Source organism: Camellia sinensis, chromosome 7 (genome assembly GCF_055761805.1).
Source record: "Camellia sinensis isolate YWXY chromosome 7, ASM5576180v1, whole genome shotgun sequence".
NCBI lineage: Eukaryota > Viridiplantae > Streptophyta > Magnoliopsida > Ericales > Theaceae > Camellia > Camellia sinensis.
Genome location: NC_138967.1, coordinates 91,342,180 through 91,368,772, shown reverse-complemented (window position 1 = coordinate 91,368,772; position 26,593 = coordinate 91,342,180). Strand labels below are relative to the sequence as shown.

At 33.6% G+C, this 26,593-nt stretch overlaps 1 protein-coding gene across 6 annotated transcripts; it reads right to left on the bottom strand.

Moving 5' to 3' along the window:
• Positions 1–2,046: 2,046 nt before the first annotated feature.
• LOC145795195 (uncharacterized) lies at positions 2,047–26,339 on the bottom strand. Of its 6 annotated transcripts, none has more exons than XR_014335630.1 (3): positions 25,847–26,332; positions 20,619–20,668; positions 2,047–2,416 (listed from the first exon to the last, which is right to left on the bottom strand). XR_014335630.1 is itself a non-coding variant. In XM_082878730.1 (2 exons), the coding sequence occupies exons 1-2, from the start codon at positions 25,903–25,905 to the stop codon at positions 13,537–13,539; spliced, it is 345 nt and encodes a 114-aa protein (XP_082734856.1). In that variant the 5' UTR covers positions 25,906–26,338; the 3' UTR covers positions 13,222–13,536. The 6 variants fall into 6 exon arrangements, 1 of the variants encoding a protein (XP_082734856.1); XR_014335629.1 differs by lacking the exon at positions 2,047–2,416 and adding an exon at positions 17,785–18,955; XR_014335628.1 differs by lacking the exon at positions 2,047–2,416 and adding an exon at positions 19,160–19,964.
• Positions 26,340–26,593: the final 254 nt, after the last annotated feature.

Here is a 26,593-nt window from a genome sequence, read left to right as displayed (position 1 = left end):
AGACCAATATTAAATATATGTAATAATAATTTATAATAACAAATAATAATCACTCTGTTTGATTTGATTATTATGTATTATTATAAATTATTGTTACATATATTTGATATTGGTCTATAAAAATAACAATCACTCTGTTTGGTTTGATTATCTTTAAAACGAGACTAATAATTTAAAAAATATAACCAAACCAAACAGAGTAATTATTATTTATTATTATAAATTATTATATATATATATATATATATATTTAATATTGGCCTCATTTTAAAAATATGATTGATATCTTTTTATTGGTATTAATTTTATAAAAATAAAATTTATATATATTAAAAATTATATATGTTTTATTACAATAAATATAATGAATAAAATTAATTATTTTTATTTTTATTTATTTATTATAATTGTGTGTGGATGTGTGTGTGAGAGAGAGTGGAGTGATGTGAGTGTAAGTGTGTTAGAGAGAGAGAGAGAGAGAGAAAAGAGTGTGAGTGTCTGTGATGTCTGATGTCAAGTCTTATCTTTTTTTTTTTTTTGGCCACGGGGTCACTGCTGTGACCCCCTATTGCGTTTTTTATTGTACTTAAAACGACACAGTTTTGTCTTTTTTTTTTTTTTAATGCTCTTACTATGTTTTTTGGCATCATAAATTACACTTTGTCCTAAACCTTAAATCCTAAACTCTAAAATAAAAAAATAAATTTTAAGAATTAAACTATAAATTCTAAACCCTAAATCCTAAACCCTAAAATAAAAATAAATAAATGTTAAGAATTAAACCCTAAACCCAAAAATAAAAAAAAAATTAAGAATTAAACCCTATATCCTAAACCTTAAAATAAAAAAAAAAATAAATTTTAAGTATTAAAGTAAAAAAGTGATCATTTTATATAGTTGATTATTATTTGTTATTATAAATTATTATATATATATATGTATATATTTAGGCCTCGTTTGGGAACAGACTAATTTAGTAACTTTTTTGCTATTTGGCTAAAATATGAGCTAAAAAAAATTAGTATGTTTTGGATGACTTTTTGACTTTTTACGAAAATATGTGCAAAAAGTAGAGAGAAAAGAGAATCTTTGATTTTTTGGTATGGGTTGTTGATTTTTTGACTAATTTAGTAACTTTTTTACTTTTTAACTAAAAGGAAGGATTCCCAAATGAGGCCTTAATATTAGTCTCAATTTTATAAAATAAAATTTATATACATTAAAAATTATATATGTTTTTATTAAAATAAATATAATGAATAAAATTAATTACTTTTATTTTTATTTATTTATTATAAATGTGTGTAGAAGTGTGTGTGAGAGAAAGAGAGTGGAATGATATGAGTGAGAGAGCGAGAGAGAGAGAGAGAGAGAGAAAAGAGTGAGTGTTAGTGTAAAATTAATTACTATTTTTTTTATTGAAAGCGCATTTTCAAAACACGTATTTTTCAATTTTGTTTTATTAATTGATGCGATAATTAATAAACACGCAATTTGCAACCGCGCGACCTTAATTGAAAATGCATTTTCTAAACACGTTTTCATAATTTTATTTAATTTGTCTGCCTAAACCACAAAAATGCTGAAAGTGTATTTAATAAACACGTTTTAGCTTAATTTGAAAAAATCGGCCAAACTAAATAAAATAGTGCAGGGCTTAGTTTAGGAAAAGCACCGAGGTAAGCAACAATTGAAAAAAGAAGGGATTTAATTATTGAGAGGCTCAGAAAAATAGAATTTCTTCACATCTATGGAAAATTCTACAAGTTAGTTTGGATATATAGGATTGCTCTATGAAAACCACATATTTGTTGATTAAGATAGAATAAGTTACACTTCTAATTTGACTCAAATTTCACTTTAGTCCTTACCATTTTAATTTAAATAATTCGATTCCTACCTTTTAAGTCTGATTTCAATTTAATCCTTCCATTCAAATTAAATATTAAAACTTACAATATTGTAATACGTGTCAGTCTCCCAAGAAGTGCATGAAAAAATTAGCTAGTATTTAGACAAAAAGACCAAATTAAAACTGGACTTTAAGTGTAAGAATCAAATTGAAATTTAGTCAAACTACAAAGGTGAAAAATGTAATTCCCCCTAAGATTTAAAACACCCGATATATCCAAGTCAAACATTGCTAAGTACTCGTAAGACAATAATTAACCAAACTAATTTCACCAGAAGTAATGCAACAGTGAAATAGGTTAAATACTTCTGGTTAAGTAAATTAAAAATCCAGTGCAGCAAATTATGTTTTACAGAAACATTGATTCGAGCAAAATAATTATATTCTGTAAATAGGATTGAAGTCTCCCCAAAACTGTTCTTTTGAAACATATAGCTGATAATCCCAAGACTTCATATGCTTTGATTCATGCCATGCCACCCAACTTCTAAACTTCATCTTCATCTGTAATTAAAAGTTAGAATCTTACAAAAACTTTTACAGAAAAGCAAAAGCAGAGACATCTAATTTATGCTACGAAACACATTTATAAACCAAATCATCTCCAAACAATTAGATTAGCTGGCTTATAAAAAAGTTCAAACCACAAAAAGGAAAAACTGTACGAGTTCCTGCATGAACAATGCTAATTAAAATCCCACAAGTTCCAAATCCCAAACATGGGTAAGACGAACACAACACAAAAGAGTAATTTATGAATCGTGTACCATGGGGCACATAATGGGAACGTTCAGAAAAAGAAAAAGAGATAGGAGAAAAAAAGAAAAAAGAAAAAAGAAAAAGAGTTCAAAAAAATTAAAAATTTGAGGTTTTATTTTTTTATTTTATCAAATTGTTCGATGACAACAAAATTTCTCATAACCTGATGCCCTTCCAACTTCTGACAGTCAAGACTCAAGACCGGACACTTAGTTTGACCAAATGATTAGTCCACTAAAATGCACCACATTTATGATTTAAGATATTAAACCCTACGTGTAACCAAATCTTTAAAAAAATTGTATATGCTAGAATCCTTTTTTCAGATTCTCCAATCTACAAGTAAATTCTACAGCAAAACAAATGATGGAAAGCCAACCTAACAATAGAAAGTCCATTTACTAGTGATAAATAAATCAAATGCACCAATGCTCAAAATAAGGACATGAAACCTGAACATCCCAAAGATAACCTAACAATGGAATTCCTTAGGCCTCTTTTGTGATAAATAATACAGATGCACCGATGTTCCACTATTTGGTTAGTTGTGTGCGTTGGAGTAAGGATTGGTGCCGCATCATACCATCGGTGACAACCCCTAAAACCCATGCGGGGTTGGCTTTCCCATAGTGTATTGGTCTAGTAAACCACAAATATGGGATTAGGGACTAGTCGCCTAGGTTAAAGACACAATTGTGTTCTAGTTAGATTCAATTGTGTTCTAGTAAACCATAAATACGAGATTAGGAACTACTGGCATGTAAACCTGACTAGTTTGCTTACAGACTTATAAGATGACTTAGCTCACAGGCTTGTATTATTTTAAGGATATGTAATTAATATATTTGGGCTGTGAACACACTCATGGCTTTTTGAAGCCTAACTCTAGAGATGTTACGCTTGTAATTTAACTCAAACTATTATCGATGCCTTAGCAATTTATTCCAAGTACTTGGCATATGCAATCAAACTCATTGAGATATTTGGAAATTGGAGAAAAGTACTCCTTTATTTAAATTTCTCCCAAATTTGTTTCTGTCATCTGAGTCATTATTGACAAACTAGCAATAGCGACCTTGAGTTCCTAGTTATGTCATCTTAGTCATTATTGGCATGCCAAAGCTAATTTCACCCATCATGTGAAAGCGAAACCCTTGTCCAACATGGACCTAAGGATGTTGAATATTGGTGAAAAATTGAACAAGTGTGACCGAAGGACCCACAGGAACAATGTGATACAAAACATTGGACTCTACCTAAGCTTCCTCAAATGGAAGCTTTCCAAAATGTTTTTCTCTAATGGGAAATTGGGAAATTTTCACTGAACTAACTTGTTGAGTTACTTGACTTGCTACATCAGGACAGACTTCCTTACAAATTTCATCTTGTTGCATACAGAAATCATCCTATCGTCTACGGAATTGAGCGTCAAAATCAGAATGGATTTGATTTATGATGTTGGTTTGAAGGACCGCCATGTCTTGATTGGTTGGGACATGTGGGTTTAATGATAGTCATGAAGTTGTTTTGAATGGTGGTCAAGTCCTTATGACAGATGGCCGTGTTCATGTTCTATTCTAAGGTGCGTTTGGTCCAATAAGGCTTGTTGGTCATAGAAATCACTAATGGTCACAGTGGCGTAAGGGAGGAAAATGGTTTACGCTAATATTTAAAATGGCAAAAAATAAATAAATTATGTCCTACTCACAACACGTACAAAGGAATGTGAATGCGATGAGAGTGCCAATTCTAGAGTTTTCAACAAAAGTAGTGTGGGTATGGATGCAACAAGGGCTTTTTGGTAGGGGAATAAAAATGGAAAAGGAAAAAGGATAGAAAATTGTTGATATACCATTTTGTCCTACGTATTTTTATTTTTTTTTAAACAAGGAAAAAGGGTAAATATACCATTGCCTGGACTTTTCCATTCTTATTATTTACATTCCAGCAATCTATACATATGTAAATATACATCGCAGTATTATATTATTGTCCCTAGTATAGTATGTAGTAAATAAATATACTATCGTCCGAACTTTCTAACTTAATAAATATACAAAATATATATAGTAAATATATGTAATATTATACTACTATTTGCCCTAGCGCAATATATAATAAATATGCTGCCACCTAGGCTTTTCTTTTCCCACACTAAAAATAATATATTTTATCACTCATACACCATCTAGGCATATTAAAGCCATCATTCCATCAGTTTGGCCTCATTCCATCAGTTTGGCCACTATAGAAAGATACATGCTAATATCACCATGGAAAACATAAATTCGATAAACTTCACAATCAATACAATGTCATCTTCACAGCAAGTCTATAATCAATACTAGTACAGGAAGCTCACATTGATATTATCATAGAAAGAACAAATTGAATAAATTCCACAATCAATACATTGTCGTCTTTCTAAAGACACGTTCTTTTAAATATAACAGGTAACAGGTCATCCAAAAACCCAAGTCAGCATTCATAGGAATTAACAAGGTTTAGGGAAGTCAATACCAAAAGGGCGATGTAGGGTGCATAACACCTTCCCTACTCGTAACATAAAACCCGCGGACTCAACTTTGATTTACATTGACCAAAATGAGAATCACTAATATGAAACATACCCAATCTAGCATGCTTGTAAACAAAAATACAAAGTATTGGCTCAAAAACAAAACTATTTACTCTATGTTAGGTGGTGACTCTAAATTTTCAGTAAATTAAAAAGGCCTGATTAAAGTAATTGGATATTATTTCCATCGTTGCAATAAAAACTTCAATTTTTAGTCTAGTTTTCTTATAAACAATTGATTGTCAAAATCCGAGCACGACAAAAATAAATTAGAACCTAATTTGCAATTGACTTGAAAGCAATAAATATTGATACTAGCCAAGATTTAGTGTAGAAGAGTCATAGCTTAGCAAGGAATTAGTAGCCCATTGATAATGCAACAAACTCCAACTAGAGGTGATAAATGAAGAGGGATAGCAATGGAACAAAATTTAAGATTCTTTTTTGTTTCTCCGATGTTCAAAGTGTACTTATGGGATATAAAAAGTGGAAACTGTAAATAAGGTAAAGAAAGAAAGTCATTGTTGAAGATGTGTTGGACAATGGGTTAATTTTGTTGGTTCGGATCTTGGTTTGGATATTGGATTTGGGTCAGATCCTGATCTGACCTTTCAACTAATGAATCAGGGGCATGCCAAGACTTATAAACCAATTGTGGAAAATGGATCTTCTCCTTTATGATAAAAGACACGATTTGATTCAAAAATAGACCCAAACTGCTACCCCTCACTAATGAACATGTCAGTGGCAACAAAGAAAGCAATGATCACGACAAACAATTAGGAAAGATGGGTATGGTTTTGTCTCGAATCTTCTAGCGACAATGGAACGCAATGACAACAATCTTGATTACACAAAAGACAACCAAACCAAAACAAAAAAGAACGAAGGACTAGTCATTGTCCTAGTGATGAATGGCAACACAAACTGAAGCAACAATGTAAGAGTTGATAGTGGAACTTTGGCAGTGGCAAGCAATCACAAAGACTATGATTACTGGTTAACAACTATGGATCAGATTTAGCTGACACTATTGATGTAGTCCTGTAGGGGAAAAGGCAGAGAAGAGAAAAAAAATATATAAAGAAAGAAAAATAATAGAGCTCTTATTCTAAATTCAATGTCCATTCTTAATATAAAAAATCTCTCTCAATGACAATAGCCGTAGTATCTACAGGCTGCCCATAAAGCCAAAATATACAGATAAATGGAGCTTCTATTTGCACACCACAAGTTGTCTCAATACACACATTTCCTAATTTTTTTTTTATTACAATTGTATCCCTTGAGCAAATTACCATCAAGGATTAAATGGACACACCTTCCCTCCAGCCACCTTCACCGCCAGTCACAACCCTCTGTCGCTCCTGACCTCCGCTTGCTATCGCCAGCCTTATGAACGACCCCCCTCCCCCAGTAGAGATGAAGCTCAAAAACTAGTAGCAAAAGAGAGTTCCAGTTTGTTGTCTATGCACCGGTTCATTAAGTGACAAAAATGGGAATGGTGTTCATGTTGGTGGGAAAAGAACACAATGCGAAAAATAACATCCAGGAACCTATGAAAGCATTGATTGAGGAATTGCATGATGTCTTTCTAGATGAGTTGCCTCCAAGGTTGCCATCCTTGAGGGACATACAACATCAGATTGATCTGATTCCAAGAGCAAATTTGCCAAATCGTCCCCATTATCGAATGAGTCCAAAGCAACATGAAGAGCTTCACCGTTAGGTAGATAAGCAAGTGGCAAAGGAACATGTTAGAGAGAGCCTCAGTGCGTGTGCAGTACCAACAATATTGACTCCCAAGGTAGAAGCAGTGTGTCAGTGACCAATACCAAAGAATATTCATGATGTGTGTAGCTTTCATGGGCTGGCCTCATTCTATCAGAGGTTCATTCCTAACTTCAGTAGAATCATGGCGCCTATTACAGACTGCATTAAGGCTTAGAGGTTCTCTTGGATAGAGGCTGCAACAAAAGCATTTCAATAGATCAAGCAAAAGTTGACTTCAACATCTGTGCTCATATTGCCAAAATTTTCTTAGCCCTTTGAGTTACACTGTTACATATCAAAAGTAGGTATTGGTGTTGTTTTGAGTCAAGATGGCCAGCCGATTGCGTACTAGAGTGAGAAGCTTAAGAGCAATTACAATACCTATGACATAGAGTTCTACTCCACTATTGAAGCCTTGAAGCACTGATATTCTTATCTGTCCCAAAGTGAATTTATTATGTTTTCTTACCATGATGCTTTGAAGCACATAAACAGCCAAGATAAGCTCTCATCGAGGCATGCCGATTGGATCGCATACTTGCAGCAATTCACTTTTGTTATCAAGCACAAGTCGGGGCCTGAACAAGGTGGCTATTGAAACTTAACCAACGTTCCCTTTTGCTCACTACTATAAGGACCAAGGTACTTGGGTTTGATTCCTTTCAAGAGTTATTGGTTGCTAATCCCTATTTTTCTAATATTATTGCTGAAATTGAATTAGGTCAATGGCCTGACTTTATTATCTACGACGGCTTTCTCTTCAAAGGCAACCAGTTGTGTGCTCTTAAATTGAGCCTACGATTGAAATTTATTAAGGAGTTGCATAAAGAGGGCCATGTTAGGCACGACAAGGCCTTACAATTACTGGTCAGCTCCTACTTCTGGCTTTCCATGAGGAAAGAAGTTGCCAAGTTCATGGACGGGTGTTGCACCAGCCAAGTGTCAAAGGGAACAACGGCAAACGCGGGATTATATATGCCGCTACCAATACCTTGTCAACCATGGACTGATGTTAGAATGGATTTTTTTTTGGGGCTTCCATATACACAATGAGGTTGTGATTCCATCTATGTGGTCATGGACAGATTTTCTAAAAGGCCCATTTCATTGCATCGAGAAGACAATAGATGCTATAAATGTGGCACAATTGTATTTTTGAGGAGTCTATTGCCTACATGGGCTACCACAATCCATTGTGTCAGACAAGGATAGCCGATTTCTCAATCATTTTTGGAGATGTTTGTCTAATACAAAGCTTGACTTTAATTGTTCCTTGGGAAATTCATTGCGGTGTTTGGTAGGGGATCATTTGAAATCATAGGACTAGAAATTGCACTTGTAACCCTTCAGAAAATTGAAGTTTTGATTTCAGTCCCTTTTATGTTAACTATGGTTACTAACCACGAGCTCCATTGGACTTGGCACCTGTGCCAAACTGAAAGCGTGTCAATGAAAAAGCAGAAGATCTTATTAGCAACCTATAGGAAGTCCACAAATTTTGTTTATGTCGTTCTCAAAGAAGACAAAATTTTAGCCTGCAAGTACAACAAATTGGTAGCCAGAAAAATTGGGCCATTAGAGATTGTGAAAAGATCTCATTCGCACTACCGACGTGTTCCACATCAAACATCTCATTAGGAGTGTTCATAAAACTAAATCACTTGAGCAAACTGAGCCAATCCAACCGATCTAACACCATTTTGGACGATTTCAATGGTTGAACAATAAAAAATGGATTGAAATTAAGAATTTTGTGCGGATTTCGATCGAATTATGAGCGTATTAATTGAAAAACTGCATAAACTGATCTGACTGAATATAATTATAATTAAATTAATAATGGTGTTTACACATGTTGCCTTTTAATGGTGGATTATGTTTCCCAAGAACCTTAGTTGTACACACACAACATTTTCATCAATGACTTCTGCAATCAATAGTTGGGCAATGGCCTTACCTAGTCTCAGAGACTTTAATTTTCACTCCAACTCTCTCTTTTCATCTTCTTTTTCACCATTTCATCTACCTTTTTGTCTCTATCACCTTGCCATCTATCCTACTTCCCTCTCTCTCTCTCTCTCTCTCTCTCTCTCTCTAAAAGACAAACTCTAATAGAAAACTATGGGACTTAGAGTCCTTGGAACTTCAAGATAAAATACTCTCATCTCTCAATCATTTCTGCGTCTCTCGCTCTTCCCTGTCAATCTTCAGTCTTCCTCTCTGCGATGGTGGCAAATGTTGGTAGTTATCAATGTTGGTAGTTATCAACGGTGTGGCAGTGGTGGTGGTGTCGATGAGCGATGGTCATGGCATGGTGAGTCTCCCTTCTCTCTTTTCTGTATTTTCTTCCTCCATTATCTTAATTTCAATTTGTTTGTATGTATATGAGTTTATGGTTTTATTTTTATTTTTTTTTAACTTTGAATCATATTTTTCCCATTTTTTTCCTTCAACCTCTTTCTATAATAGATTTGTGAAATCGACCAAACCTACCACCTAATCGATTGTCTTGACTTGGTCGATTTCGAATAGTAGGTCGGTTGACAACGGATGAGGGTAAACCCCGACATGCAAACACCCCTACATTCCATATTGGGGAGACAATTTTGATGACAAGGCTACGAATTCGAGGGTTAATTCTTCCTACCTTGGAGGTGATGGCGCAGCGTGTGGCCATAAAATTTGTAGATCAAATGGATAGGCATGTGCCCAAACAAGGCACAAGGCATTAGCAGGAATCAAACGGCACGTGCCCAAAATCGCGCAAAATTTGGTGGGTTGATGGAAAATATTGTTCTGATCAAGATCCGTTGCTATGCCATGGACCACAATAGATTTTGGAAAATTCCATCATTTAGGCCATCAATTTCGAGATTTAGCCATTTTTGGAAAGATTTGCAACTTCAATTACTCTTAGCGCACAAGTCAGAATTCAATTCCGCCGAATTTGTGATTATCGTAGTAGCCTAAATTACTAATTTCTTTGTTTTATTTCAATATTTCTATTTTTGGAAATTTTTATTGTATTTGCTTATTTTTTGTTTTGCTCATTAAAAAACTGTTGATTTTGGTTGTTCCTAGTACATTAGGGTAGTTGTCATTATAAAAAATCATTGTAAGCCTTACGAGTGAATAGTTTAAAGAATTAATACAATTTTGAGTTTTTATTCTTTTTCCAACCTTTGGTATTTATTTCAAATCAACCATTGTTGAGCCTTTATTCTTTGTATTCCATTTGAATCAACGAGTTTAGAGAAGGATCTTGTTTCTGGGTAATCATCTCTGAATCAACAGACCATAAAATCGTCACTATCACACATTCTTGCTACATCACTTAGGTTGGGAGTAGAGCTCGAATACCTCGCTCATAAACACTAGAGGACTTGTGAATTAGAGGCTAGAATACAAGTTGAGTTGGGGCACTAAAACCAGTTTGTTAGAGGGGCCTTAACCAAGACGCGACACCCTGATGGTCGTATCATATCTCTAGGCCACTCGACACACCCAAAAAGGGATGTAACAAGCCTACCTATGTCCACGTATCCAAGTATGTTACATCCCCGAGGCCTACATCAAATGTTGTAGAGTTGATCCAATTTCCCTCCAATTTGCCAAGCCTAAAACAGTGATCCACCTATCATCAGTTGAGTTGGCTATGCAAGACAACACATCTACATTTCCTTGCTCTTCTGACATACAAGCTCTCCACTGCCACCCCTCTTTTCCAAGGCTACCGTTGGCTCTCTCCTCTGCCACCTCTAGTCCTTATTAGTGCCTGCTTACCATCTTCATAACTCCTCTACAACAATTACACAATGATCAACCATTTCTACCCCTAACGTTTTGCGAAAGTACTTTCCTCATCTTACCACCCATTTATTTTAACATCCTCATTTATGCTACACTCAATTTTACAAATTTATTGTTTCGTAGTTGCCTAACACTCAAAGTTAAAGATTTTTCTTTCAAATTTGTTGCTATCTAGCACATCTCCATTTGAGCCAACCTACTTTGCTACACTAAAGTTTCATCATTTTCAATCTTTCCACTTTCTGGTATCTCATGGTTTTCAATCTACACTATTTTACTGTTTCTACTTGTGTTAGTAACAAAGTTACATTTCCATGCAAAAAGACTCGCAAGAAAACATACCCGAGGAATCAATGGACCGCGCTCTTCTATCTATAGCATGACGACTCAAGAAAACATTTTGAACAATAACTACCAATAATCAAAAGTCACTAGCATCCGTATCATTTAAATTTCTAAAAATTTTGATATTCTAAGAAATGGAAGCCTCGCGGGAACTGGCAAGAAAAGTGATGGGAGCATTGTGACTTGTGAGAGCAAGATAAACGGAAAAGGCACATAAACAAATGATCAAAGGAGTCCTCCACAATCCAAACATTCTCTCAAAGAGAGATTCTCTCAATTACCAACCATGAGAGGAATGAAATTTTAAAAATATAAAATCCCTCACAAATGCACAATGCATTTCCATCGAGATCTAGAGTTGGCCCAAAAAACCAAATGAATCCCAACCATTGTGTTGGATCCCATACTTGGTAGGGTAAAAGACTATTTTACCCTTGATGTAATAGAAAGAAGGTAATGTCACATCAAAACTTTTTGGTCGAGTAAAAGGTAATTTTGGTGGTTGCTTTTTTAGAGGATGCCAAACTCATTTTAGAGGTGTTCTGGATTTTTTTTGGCTTTTTGGTTTTTTCAGAAGAAGCTAGCTTATTTAGAACAAGGCATTATTAGTCACAGAATGCCATGAAGTATCTTATTTAATAAAAAAAATCCCCATAACCATTACCCTAATAATGCCTTGTTCTTAGTAATAATATTCCCAATGGAAAAACCCTCTCCCTCTTGACACTTTGCAATAATACTCTTAGCAATTAAAACTTGTTCTATAATTGTGCAATATCAAGGGTTATCAAGGGTCATATGTTCTCGAAACCATAGGATCAAATCCTTTCCTACTATCTTGTTTCAACATTAATCTTGACCAAACTCATATCAGTTTGCCTCACTGGTGCAAATCTATTATGGCTAGACAAATCGATTGTACTGTTCATCTCTCCAACTTTACTTTCTTCAATTGTCTAGATTCTCCCTCACCAACAAGTGCCACTTACTTGCAACAAAAAAATCAACGATAACTTCAGAAAAGTGACATAGAATCCATGACCTACTTTTCACTCTTCTTTGTTCTCTTCATATACTCTGAAAAATCAAAAAGTCAAAAAATCACCATCCTATTTAAATCACAAATATCACTTCTTTAACACATCACTTCAAACCCAACCCATATAAAAAGTACACTTATTTAGAACATCCCAAACAACCCCTTAATCATGCCTTAGTTGCTAAGTATTTGAACCCATAACCCTAAAACTGTCATTCTCAATCCTAGACATTTCTTTAAGTATTTAATTAATTAATAAAGATTAAGTGATATGATTGCCATGGCACAACTGAACGGTTTGAAGCCATATCATCTTCCCACCAACTTCAACTAGGTGCTTAAAATATGTGCTGGGCAAATCTTGACGAGGCACGGCACCATTCTATTATAATAAAATTAATGTGTTTGTACAAAAACAATAATCATTTGTTATATATATACAAAATTTTTGACAAAAATAATGTTGTAGTGACATTTTTTAAAATATCACAAAAATTCATATCATTTTTTTTAAAATATCACAAAAATTCATATCATTTGTTATATATATTTTTTTTAATCTAGAAATTCTAATTATATAACACTACTCCTGTTGTTATTATTATGAGGATCAGGATCACGTTAACAACCACCATCTGATTTGTGGTTGAGACCAAAATTTTCACAGCTAATTCATACACCATGGATTTGCTAGACAACCAATTAGATTGTGCACATCGGCCAAATTAGCAAAATTCTGTCCTACATTTACATACACAGTCCCCACGTTTATAATTTTATATATAAAATTTTAGATTTTTCGATGAATAAAAAAGATTTTGCAATTGAAAATTTTTGAGCAATTACAAATTTTATAGACAATTTTGGAGGAAAAAAATGTGATAGACCTGAAAAAATATTTATGAGTTGTGTGTCATATGTTTAATCATGTGAAGGTTTGAGAAGTGGGAAAGATCTTACAAAGGAAAAAGATTGGTCAGCAGTGGTCGATGGTGGCTCTAAGTAGAAAAGAACAAAATGGGAAAGAGTTTGACTGCAACATTTCAACGCCATATACAAGCAAAGTGATTTTTCTTAATTTTCTTCCCATATTTTTGGGATATTAACTTGGTACGTTAGTTTATAGGATATTCTGTCATATCAAAAAAGGATTCCCTTCATTTACTTACATGATGACGGACTCGATTACTCAATAAGCACAATTCCAATTTTCCAAATCATATGCTTGCAGATGCTCAATTTCGTCGAAAAGGTTTTGGAAACCCGAAAGACCGCTGCACGTATACAAAACCGCTCGCTTGGGAAGAGCCCCTAAGGCGATCACAGAGATGGGTGACAGCCTACATAACGCTTGACCAGAGGATTGAACATAGTAGAAAGCTCACTTAGTACCCAGTGAGACTTGAGGAAACCATTGGCCTCTTCAAAATCATAAGCAGTGAGCTCATCCCCTTTTGCTGACAAAGCCCCCCTCAAATTCAATTCCAACACTGGAACTTCCTTAAGAACCCCGTCAAACAAGCAAAAACCAGCCTGGGTATAAATTCTAAGCCTGTGTCCCCAAGCAAAGTAGTCGAGGATAGTTTCACCACCAGTTTTACCGAAGCTGAGAGGATTGGGCAGGAATATCAGTGATGGGATCAAAGGCAAAAGCATCTAAACAGAAATGGTCTTTACAAGATCAAGACCAATTCTCCACAATTTATAGAATATAATTGACAAAATTCCATATAAACTGAAAAGAGAAGGAAGTGAGAAATATTACATCTGTTAGGTCACCAACAGATACAAACGACATATGATTAATAACAAAAATAATAACAATCAAGTTTGATAGTTAAACCAAAAAATAGTAATAATCGAAGTCGTATCATTAAAAGTACCAAGCTTGGTGAGGAAGGCTTGAATTTTGGAAGAAAAGAACTCAAATCCACAACAAAAGTGGAAGGCACCACAAAAAAAGAACTCAAATCCATGAATTCTAGAAGAGGCATCATTTCACTAGCTATGTCAGTAGTTAATGAGACGTGCTATGGGACAAGTCTGGGAAAAGTGGAAGGCATGCACAGGGTTTTGATGCTGGGAAAAGTGGGGGTGTCTGTTTTGTTCATTTGCAACCTCGTACTCATGAGAAACTCGATTATAAGACTGTACGTTGTGTCTTTATTGGTTATTCTACTACTCAGAATGCTATGATCTTTACACTTGCAAAGTGTATGTTAGTATGGATATTACTTTCCGTGAATCTAAGAGATGGCCTTATTTCCTTCTTCTCTGCCATCTTCTTCGGGGGATAGTGTTATTGCGGATGAGGAGATGGCCTATCAACATAAATTATCTTTTTTCCTTTCTAGTCAGCGAATTGTGGCGAGGGGGAGCCTAATAGTTGGATAAGGTTGATCTTAGTTGGATAGGGTTGATCTTATTCTCGACGTCCGAAAGCGCAAGCTTCCCTTGTGCCACTAGACCCATCATCATAGGTAATGCACCTCAGTCAATTCGGATCTGCACAGGCCCAGCATTAACTTAAATATGATGTTGGACCAAGCCCAGTTCAAGGGATTATTAATTGGAGGTCTAAACCAAATAAGAAGTGAATGGAAATTGAAACAGGATGAAGCCCAAATCACAAAATATCAATCACCAGCCCAACCCTCCTCAATACCAGCAGACCCATCATTAACTTAAATATGAAGCCCAAATCACAAAATATCAATCACCAGCCCCCACCCATCCATTGAGGAAATCAGGAGGTCCAATGGGATCAAATAAGCAGAAATAAAACAAAGAAGAGTAATCAATACGAACCAAGACTTGGTACGTGGTTGTTATTTTTGCAATAAAATTACTAAATCCTTTTAATTTTTTTTCGTCATTGTATGCTAACATTGAGAAGATTTAATCATATCCTTATTGTACTTATAGTTCACTGGATTTAAGGAGATTAAGTGGTAGCACTAGCAGTTTGTTATTCTAATCTGTTAGATAGGGTGACCCCATTTTAAAGTTGCTGATTTTGATTCAAGATGGCTGTTCATAGTATGTTTCGTCCTTTCGGGATATATGTTTGAATCCTCAATTTGTTTTCCCTCTCATTGATTTTGAGTTTCCTGAAAGGTTGAGTAAGCCTTTTATTGGCATCTTGGGGTAAGTGCATGTCTATGTCATATTTGCTATTTAACAAAGTAATTCATTCATTTGTTTTTTTGTCTTTTCATTCAAATTTTTTTGGTCATTTACTCTGTAGCGCGATATATTTAATGGCATCATATACTTCAAATGTATTGAGACAACCACATGGAAAAATTTGTGCAAACAAATTTTCATCACCAATATGTCAATAAATGGCTTACTCAACCTTTCAGGATACTCAGAATCAATGAAAGGGTTTTTCATCACCCAATCGTCTACCACCTCTGTGAAAAGCATCTCATTACCAACAAAATTACTCTCAGTAAATACAGGCTGCAGTAACTCGTCGCAAACTTGTATCACCATTGTATATCTTTTGATTGTGACTCAAGGTGGTACACCACTTTTATGCTATTTTGTGTCCTCAATTTGTTTTCCTTTTGAAAATTGTATTTCAAATGCTCTAGCAGGCTAGAGTCTTATAATTAACGATAATTGGATAAAATATTCTACAAAATGGAAGTAATGAACAACCATCTTGAATCAAAATCAGCAACTGTAAAGTGGGGTCACTCTCTGTAACAGATTAGAATAACAAACCACGATAAAGAGTCAACATCCTGCTAGTGCTACCGCTTTTAATCTGTTACAGAGAGTGACCCCACTTTACAGTTGCTGATTTTGATTCAAGATGGTTGTTGATCCAAAAATACCATAGTATGTTTCATCCATTACCTCCATTTTGTAGAATATTTTGCCTTCCTATTCTTACTGTACTTATAGTTTGCTAGCTTTGTCAATGGTCTGGATTTAGGAGATTTAAGTGGTAGCACTAGCAGGATGTTAACTCTTTATTGTGATTTGTTATTCTAATCTGTTACAGAGAGTGACCCCACTTTACTGCATAAAATATGGCTGTTCATTACCTCCATTTTGTAAAATATTTTATACATATTATCGTTAGGTAACTTTTTATCCATATATTTTGTTTTAATTATATGACTCTAGCCTGCTAGAGCATTTGAAATACAATTTTCAAAAGGAAAACAAATTGAGGATTCAAACATGTATACTGGTTACATTGGAAGTACACAAAATAGCATAAAATTGGTGTACCACCTTGAGTCACAATCAAAAGATTTACAATGGTGGTACGAGTTTGTGACGAGTTACTGCAGCCTGTATTTACTGAAAGTAATTGGAAAGTGTCAAAGTAGTTTTGTTGGCAATGAGGTGCTTTTCACAAAGGTGGTAGAAGGAACTCTACACGATTGGGTGATGAAAAACCCTCTCATTGATTCTGAGTTTCCTGGAAGGTTGAGTAAGCCTTTTATTGGCATATTGGGTTAAGTGCATGTCTATGTCATATTTGCTATTTATCAAAATAATTCATTCATTTGTTTTTTGTGTCTTTTCATTCAAATTTTTTTGGTCATTTACTCTGTAGGGATATATTTAGGCCTAGTTTGGGAAGACTAAATAAGTGCACTTTTTGACTTTTTATGAAATATGGGTTGGGTTTGAAGTGATGTGTTAGAGAGGTAATGTGACTTATAGCAACTTTTTGTCTTTTTTTAATCATGCCAAACTTGGCCTTAATGGCATCATATACTTCAGATGTATTGAGACAACCACATGGAGAAATTTGTGCAAACAATGTCTACTTGATTTATGAAGATGCAGTTGGGCAAAACTGTAAATCCGAGAAGACATTTTGAGGATGACATTGACAAATTTTGACCCTTTGGACTTAAAAGAGAGATTTAACCATGTCACAGAACTTGTCGATGTCATCCCCAAATGTATTCTCGTACTACTTAGGATTTACAGCTTTGCCCAACTTGGCATTTCCATAAACCAAGTAAACATTGTTTGCACAAATTTCTCCATGTGGTTGTCTCAATACATCTGAAGTATATGATGCCATTAAGTATATCCTTACAGAGTAAATGACCAAAAAAATTTGAATGAAAAGACAAAAAAACAAAGGAATGAATTACTTGGATAAATAGCAAACATGACATAGAAATGCACTTATCCCAAGATGCCAATAAAAAACTTATTCAACCTTTCAGGATACTCAGAATCAATGAGAGGGTTTTTCATCACCCAATCGTGTAGAGTTCATTCACCACCTCTGTGAAAAGCACCTTATTGCCAACAAAACTACTTTGACACTTTCCAATTACTCTCAGTAAATACAGGCTGCAGTGACTCGTCGCAAACTCGTACCACCATCGTAAATCTTTTGATTGTGACTTAAGGTGATACACCACTTTTATACTATTTTTGTGTACTTCCAATGTAACCAGTATACATGTTTGAATCCTCAATTTGTTTTCTTTCTGAAAATTGTATTTCAAATGCTCTAGCAGGCTAGAGTCATATAATTAAAACAAAATATATGAATAAAAAGTTACCTATACGATAATATGGATAAAATATTCTAAAAAATAGAGGTAATAGATGAAGCATACTATGGTATCTGGATCAACAACCATCTTGAATCAAAAAATCAGCAACTGTAAAATGGGGTCACTCTCTGTAACAGATTGGAATAACAAACCACAATAAATAGTTAACATCCTGCTAGTGCTACCACTTAATCTCCTAAATCCAGACCATTGACAAAGCTAGCAAACTATAAGTACAGTAAGAATATGAAGACAATTAGATCTTCTCAATAACGCATACAATGACAGAAAAAATTAAAAGGTTCTGATTCAATAGACCGGCAAAGGATCTAGCAGTTTTATTGCAAAAATAACAACCACGTCAGTTCCCCACATCACCAGCAATACATGTACCAGATGTGAACTCATAAAACTAAACTAACAAGTAACAAATTACTCTACTAAACAATAATTGTACCACCAAAGTATAGACTAATGAATCTCATGAAAATGTTAGCGTCTTAAATTGTAATATCCCTACGGTTATCATCAATTTTTCAGACTTGAGTGCACATACGAAGATGAATGCAGCTGCATGAGCTTAACTTAGAGAATCAAAGGTAAAAGAATCAATATATAGTAAAGAAACCTGATGCATGATTGCAAGGCTAAGAAGGTCAACTTAACATTCTGCGCTGATGTTTCAAGCTAAGATAGTCCAAGTGATCATAGTCTTTATTTCAAGGTCAATTAGAAGAAATGGACACAAGGGTCTGGAATTTAGTATTATAATTTAAAACAGTTAAAAGAAAAATATAAATCTCTCTTTCTTAGGTCCACATAGACACAAGTACATACCATATGTATTGATCGTATAGGGAGGGGTGGGGGGGTGGGGGAGGAGGGGAACTATTAGATCACCACTAGTCCCAAAAACTTGAGATGTTAAGAAATGAGCTCAATAAATACATCAAGCTCAAAAAGCTTAAGTTGTCTTGAAATGAGCTCAACAATGTATATCAAGCTCTTCAATAGGGACAAGTGACTTTTAGAATGCTGTCATATCAGCATCCATAGAGGAACAAAGCCCATTATATGGCTCCCATTCATCTTAGCACCCTTATCTTCATCATAAATCTTGGAACCCTCTATTTCCAAGCCCCTTAGATTGGATAAGCTTGGATGCTACCTGGCAAAAGTAAAAGGTTCCAATCCTATTGAACAAAAAGATGTCAAACCTAAGGTAGAAAACAACAACATTATTCAAAAAGTGATGTAAATCAAAAGATCAAAACCAGTTCGTTTATGTAAAACACTTTATGTAAAACTCTTTGCCAAAGTAAACCTCAATAGAACACATACACACACAACAAATACAAGTATTTCAAATTGAAAATCAACCCATAAAAGAAGAGGAATGCAAAGGGCAAGTCATATAATATCTATTAAAAAAGGAATATCTCCATAAAATAAGAGAAAAGGGGGCAAGTCATATAATATCTGACTACATACAACATTCTATTCCCTCTCCACTTGCTATTGCAAAGAACCAATTGCAACATGATGCCAAGCTCAGTTGATGAAAAACCATAAGAAAACAAAAGAAATAAAATTCAAACCAATGGCTCAAATTTTCCATTGGCTTTCTTCCTCCGAACTTTCTCAACAACCCTTTTTGTCTCAATATTCAAATTTTATAGTAGATGATGTACTATTATATATCATGTGAGATTATATTGTATCCCATTGTAGTAGATGTACTATTATAGTAGATGTACCATTAATTAAAAAATAACAAAATAAAAAGATGCATTTTATAATCCAAATTTTAAAAATAAAATAGCATGTATCATCCATCTATTAATGTTATATAAGATTTGGAGTAATTAGAGTTTGATGGAATAAAAAAAAAATTCGTCCAACTTAACTTGAAATAATACTCAGATGGATAAATATTTTCAAAATTTTCAATAATTAATTCTTTATTATAATTTTATCCCTAATATTGATTGGACCTAACTAATAATCCAAGTTGTTTTGTTAATTATTGTAACAATCATATTTAAATAATCATATGTATATATTTTTTCTCATTAAAAGAAAATGGAAGGAAGGGTGAACAATGCATGGAAACCCTCCTTAGATGTGATCATAGAAGCCCCCACCAGCAAGAAGCCAAACAAGAGGGACGAGCCCACAAGCACAGGAGATCCACATGCCCTCCTTCAAGTACTCAACAACGTATTACAACAATATTTTTGTGGCTATAAACAGTTACCTATTGTTACAAAATAGTTTGTCACAATATGTCCTAAAACAAATTTATTGTGATGAAACTAATTCATAGCAGTATTTAACTCCCACTGGCTTTAAAACTTCCGACCATGGAATTTGTGACGAACTATAAGGACAAAATAATTTTCATCACAATAAATTTACTTATTGCGAAAAATTAGTTTCGTAACAATAACCAAATTTTGTTTAGTGCAAAAACAAAGGTTATAAAAGCTTTAGACTAATCAACTGAGTGATAATCAAAATTACTACATTGAATTCTATCTGCCTATACAATTTCTTAGCTGCTAAGTTCGATCAAGTAGAAGATCAAATGGCATTTACATGAAGTGTCTCAACAAATGGCTACAATGTCGGTGGTAGTATTTGTGATTGTATTTGTGTCAAGTGGGTGAGTGAAAAATTTCTTCTTTCTCCCATAATCCTATTCAATGAATTTAATTAAAATTTGATTACTAACTTTGCACACACATTAGATAAGTTAGTATTTAAAACGGCAAATTTGCTGATTACTTCAAGCTAATTAATTACTTTTTTGGCTGATGCATCAAATGTTGATAAAGCAAACATGTTCATTAATACCTAGGCTGGCAAGTTTGGCAGGCTTTTCACTCCACCACGAAGGCGATAACCTAAATGACCACAATTAGCATAATAATCAACGTTATACACGTCAAAGAAACTATAATTTAATCCGTGAAACCAATAAATTACCTCTTAACAATGAATCAAGCAATTAACTTCATGACAAATGCCTAATTAATTAAAAATTCCAATTGAAATAGCTAGGACTATACCAGTCATGAAGTTGAATGATGAAAGAAAATTCAAAACTAGCCTTTGGACAAGCATAAGTGTGTCAGTTTATTAACAAAAAAATAGTGAATTTACGTATTCGGTGATATGAAAACAGTTTCTTATCGGATTCTTATAATTTTTAATTTCAAAATAAGTATCAGTTTCTTAAAACAATTATTGTTGTTATACTCTCTCTTTCTTATTACTATGAAGTAGGTGTCCTGCTTCTTTTGTATTTGTACAGATTTTTAGTATTTACTATTTACAAAACCAATAATATAACAAAGAAGCATATGGAACATTCTTTATTGGAAGTCACTGGAACTAATTTTCAACTAGGACATTTGTTAAGTGGGAAAAAAATTTAGCTAGAACCATAAGCGTAATTTTTTTTCTTTATGTATTGACGTTTACTTTGTTGGGCATATTTGTTGGGTTGAGAAGGCTTCAAATGCCGGTGGCACTAAGCAAAGGAGTGGGAAGCCCTAATGCAATCAAATGGGAAGTATGTCAAGATAAGCACCACGAAACCACAATGTAGCCTTTTGTATGACACATTATTAAATTAGCTCAGATAACTTCAAAGGAAAAAGGTGATAGCTTTTGACATTTGCCGTTTAAATGGAAGAACCAAGAAACAAGGACATGAAAGACAGAAATGGTGGTTTTTAATGCTCCATTGTTGTCTTCTTAGTTCTCTGGTTTTCTTTTTCTTTTTTTTTTTAATTTTGTAGAGGCGAGACGAGGCGAGGCGAGGCGAGGTGAACATAACCACTCTCTTGCTACTTGCTAGTTGCACGTTTCATTGTTGTGCAATTCTATAACTACATAGGAGGAATTGCATGCGAACCGGAAAGAGAAATACAGATATATACCATCAAGGAGAACGACCGGTTGCTTCTTTCCTAGACCAATCTTTTTTCTCTTTTGATACTCAGACTTCCTCTTTGATATTCTCTCTTCAGTCAGCCATGGAGACAGGGACTCGCAGTAAAAGATAAAAAAACAAAAAAAAAACACACCCACAAAAGGTGGGGTAGGGTTTCCTTCCGCTAAATTCTCGCCCAAAGAGAGGGGTAGGGTTTTCCTTCAATTACAACGGAAAAAGGCTTCCACTCATCAAGTTCACCTTTGTGGGGCCTTTCACATGACCCATTTTTATAATATTATCATTCATTCTTTTGGCCCATTTTGATAATCTGATTTATTTATTCTTTTGATATTTATATGTAAATTATTCACAGACAAAATTTATTTAGTTCGATAATTTTAATCATATTTAATTACTTATTGTTTTTTTTTTCTCTAAATAAATGATGAAAATACATAGGTATAATCACCAACTATATCTGATTTTTTTTAATTAATAGTCTACATACAAGAAATTGGAAGTTGAATGATTCATATCATTGAAATAGACCCCAATGACTTGACTAGATAGTCCAAATCGTTTATGAGAATTGGATACAAATCCTTCCCATCATAACCGGCCTTTTTGGTTGTTAATCTATTCTATTATATCAAACCTACAAATAAATTAGTGTAAATTGCCAAAAAAAAAAAAAATTCCCAAAGTAATTCTAAACTTGATAGTTGTTCCTCTCATATTTAACTGCTTCAAATATAAGTGTCATAATTATGAAATCTAAGTACTTTAAACAATTGTCATGATACACACGTTATGTGTGTACCCTTAATATTATAATATATAACATAAAGCTTACAATTAAATTAGTGCAGACATGTCATATATATATATTAAAAATGCCCACAAGAGTCAGCTATGCTATTATTCAAATTTTTTAAAATATTTAACGCACGTGATTTTTTTCAACCACAAATTATGTGCTCTCAGCCTTCTAGTTATTTATAAAATACTATAGCTTGGAAATTATTTAGCAAACTCACAACCGTTTTTGAAATTGCAAGTTAGATCCTCAATGGCTCAAGTTAAAATAGCTTTGTCAAAATTATTTTTTGGCTTACTACAATGCACAAAAATTATTTTTTTGGTTATACCATTCTAATAGGGACTTGCCATTTTGGCACAACCAAATGCCAAATTCAAATTTTGGTTGTAAATTGTTCTAAAATTGTGTTCAAATTTGGGTTCTAAATTGTTCTAAAATTTTGTACAATCTATAAACTTTTCGTATTCAAAAAATTTGAGGGTTCCAAATTAAATTTGGAAAGCTGAATTTCTAGAAGGATCTTTATTGAGTTTTTGTAATTTTATAAATTTTACTGTGGTTTGAAAATTTATGGTAGAGTTTTGATTTGTAGAAGTTGTGAAACTAACAGTTGAAGGTTCAAAAAAACAGCTAATTTTGGTTGCAAAACTGATTTGACTTTGCCATTTTTTGGCATGGCAAATGACACACCATTAGAGTAGTGCATTTGTGAAGCCACGTTATTTTTTGGCTTTGGCAAGGCAAATAGAAAAACCATTGGAGTTGCTCTTAGAATCCAAGTTTATTCTCAACTGTGCTAGAAGTGAGGAAAAAAATCCGGGGACTTGTAAAATTATTCTATACACTTTCTAATTTATTTTTACTTTTTTGAAACTGATATTTCAAATTGTGTTTTTAGATTAAGGTGAAACGATTTAGATGTGGTTTGGTAACTTTTACATTTTATTATTTTTATTTTACAAAAAATATTAAATATGTTTATGTTTATTTTAGGTAAAAATGAAAACAAAAAACAAATTTGACGTAAATGTTTTAAAAAACTTATTTTGGAAAAAAGTGAAAGAATTGGTCTGTTTAGACGGTTGAAGATGATGGCCAGATGTGGTTGTTTGCCTTCGAAGGTGGCGGCCGAAAGTAAGTGCCACTGGTGGGATGTGGTTAGTGGTGGCCAAAAGTGATTGCCAATAGTCAGAGGTCATGGTCGTAAGTGGTTGACGATCGGAACTAATGGCCGCTTAGTCATCTAAAGTGCTAGTTAAAGCTTGTTTCTAAAAAGAAGTGGTGACCGAAGGTGGTTATCACAAGTGGGAGGTGATTGGTGACCAAGGGAAGTGGTGGCCGAAAGTGGTTGGCGGAAGTGGTGGAAATAATTAGTGGGTGATGATTGAAAAGGGTGGAAGAAAGAGGAAGAAATGGGGGGCAAAAATTAAGGCCTCGTTTGGGAACAGGCTTTTTTAGTAACTTTTTGGCTTTTTGGCTAAAATGTGGTGGGAAAAAAAAACTAATATGTTTGGATGAATTTTTGACTTTTTACGAAAAGTTGTGCAAAAAGTAAAGAGAAAAGGAAATTTTTGACTTTTTGGTATGGGTTGTTGGCTTTTTGATTTTTTAGTGACTTTTTGGCTAAAAGAGCCATTTGCCAAACAAAGCCTAAATTGTGAAACCAGTTTTTTTGTGTTTAGAAAATTTTTGTAAACAAAAACATAAACCAAACAAAATTTTATTTACAATTTCAAAAATTCTGAACGGAAGAAGGAAAGAAAATCTAAATGGTGTTGGATCACAACTGTGTTTGTTGGCAAGAGCATTTGCACTGAAAACATATTGACATGCATCCCTATCTAACTTGGATAAAAAATTTTGAACACGTGATGTTATTTATCGTTAAATTTATTTTATCATTTCATCATAATTGTCATGTATGATTGAAATATTTTAGAGCAAATTACACTGTTAGCCTTGAATTTTGTCCATCATGTCATTTTAGTCCCTACACTTTCAATTGGCTTGATTTTAACCCTTGATTTTTTATTTTGTGTCAATCTAGTTCAATTGATAATACTGAATTGTGATTTTTGTCAAAAAATGATTACTAAGTTAGTTGAGCTTAATTTACTGAGTTAGATAAATTTAAAATTTTACTCTTAAAAGCATGACACATATTCTTATGTGCACATTTTTCATAAAAAAACCAATAACAATTATAATCAATTGGACCAAATTGAGACAATATCATAAATTCAGAGCCAAAATCGAGCCAATTGAAATTATAAGGATCAAAATAACATGAGTGTCAAAGACTACCTGTGTAATTTGTCCAATATTTTATCTCAAGTCTTCATCTTCTATAGGGGTGTAAGTGGTTTGGTTTGGTCTGGTCAGAATTATGAAAAAATTTAGCACCAAACTGAATCTTTCAGTTTTGGTGGCTGAAGAATTGAAATAAACCACATATTACAATTCAATTTTGTTGGTTTTGTCAATTTGGTGTAGAAGAAGGATTCACATGAAATTTTAAAATATTTCATAAAAACTTGTAAAATTCCACATTGGGAATAAATGAAGAAAAATAGTGAAAATGTCTACCTCTTAGTTTTTATTACAAAAATTGAATTATTAATCACTTAAAAAATAAAAGTTTTTCAATATAATATTTCAATTGATTCTGTTTATATTAGTGTAAAAAATTTCAAAATCAAAACAGACCACCCAATATGAAAAATAGACATAAAACTAAAATTTTGATCAATTTTGAGCAATCGTTTCGGTTTCATTGATTTTTCTTACACCCCTAATCTTTCAATTTATATTAATGTAAAAATTTTCAAAATCGAAATAAAATACCAGTATAAAAAAAATGCATCGAAAACTTAAAAGTCGGTTGATCTTGAGTGGTCAGTTTGGTTTCATCGATTTTTTTTACACCCCTAATCTTTCATGTGACATGGTAAGTTCTACTATTTTTTTAAATGAAGAAACAGATTTGAAACAGTAGAAAATCCAACAAATTCAGAATCAAACCCACATATCAGAATCAAACCCAATTTATACAATTTTTTTGCCAAATTCACAAATTTCAGAATAAATTTGACAAACCCAAATTCGGTTTCTCTTTTTTTTTTTAATCATTTATCACCAAATCAGTTGATCCAAATGGAGTGAAAAAATCAGATGGATATTATCACAATAAACCAAACCAAAATCAGATGGATGTTCTTTGAAGATCAAAATAAAATAAATGGATGAACAAAAATATTTGGATGAACAAAAATTAAACCAAAAATCAAAATAAATAATTACGAAAAATCGGAGAGCACAGACCTGAGTTGTTTGAAGATCTGGAGATGCTTGAGTTCTTTGAAGATCCGGTTTGAAGCCATCGCGAGACCTGAGTTTGAAAAATCGCGATCGCCTCCACATCAACAAACAGAAAAATAAACAAAAAATCAAAGTGTGTATATATATATATATATGATGTGTATATAGACGGAGAGCGAGAGAGAGACAGATGGGAGAGTACAGAGATCGGTGAAGAGAGGCAAGACAGTGCGAGAGTGAGAGAGTGAGAGAGCGAGAGTCAGAGAGAGGGAGATCAGTTTGCGGAGAGGGAAGATAGTGCGAGTGTGTGTGTGTGAGAGAGAGAGAGAGAGATCGGTTTGAGGAGAGTGAGAGGGAAGACAGAGTGACTGGGAGAGGGAAGACAGTGTGATGAGAGTGAGAGGAGAGGTTTGGATGATTCCAGATAATCATCTCAACCATTGAACATTTTAGACGTGGACGGTTGTGATCTCCCACTCTGCCCATAAAACAGCCGTTGTGTTCTGTTTGGTTTAAAAAAAAATTCAATAACAACAGTTATCTTTAAACGGTTGTTTTTTTCAAACAGTGATATTTCGAATTTCTATAATTAAAAAAAATTATTAAATATATAGTGATATATTTTTTGGTGGGGTGAATTATATTTAAATATTTTTTTTAATTTTTCAAAAAAAATTCATTTTTTATATTTGTCTAGTTTGAAATAATATAAATATATAATTTTTTTTACAAACAGGTAAAAAAATGTCA

Bases quoted from the DNA above. Each gene is read 5' to 3' on its own strand.
- LOC145795195 (XM_082878730.1), bottom strand. From the start codon at position 25,905: ATGGCTTCAAACCGGATCTTCAAAGAACTCAAGCATCTCCAGATCTTC. The intron at 13,823-25,846 runs GTCTGTGCTCTC...CAATCCTCTCAG, and splicing joins CAGATCTTCAAACAACTCAG to CTTCGGTAAAACTGGTGGTG.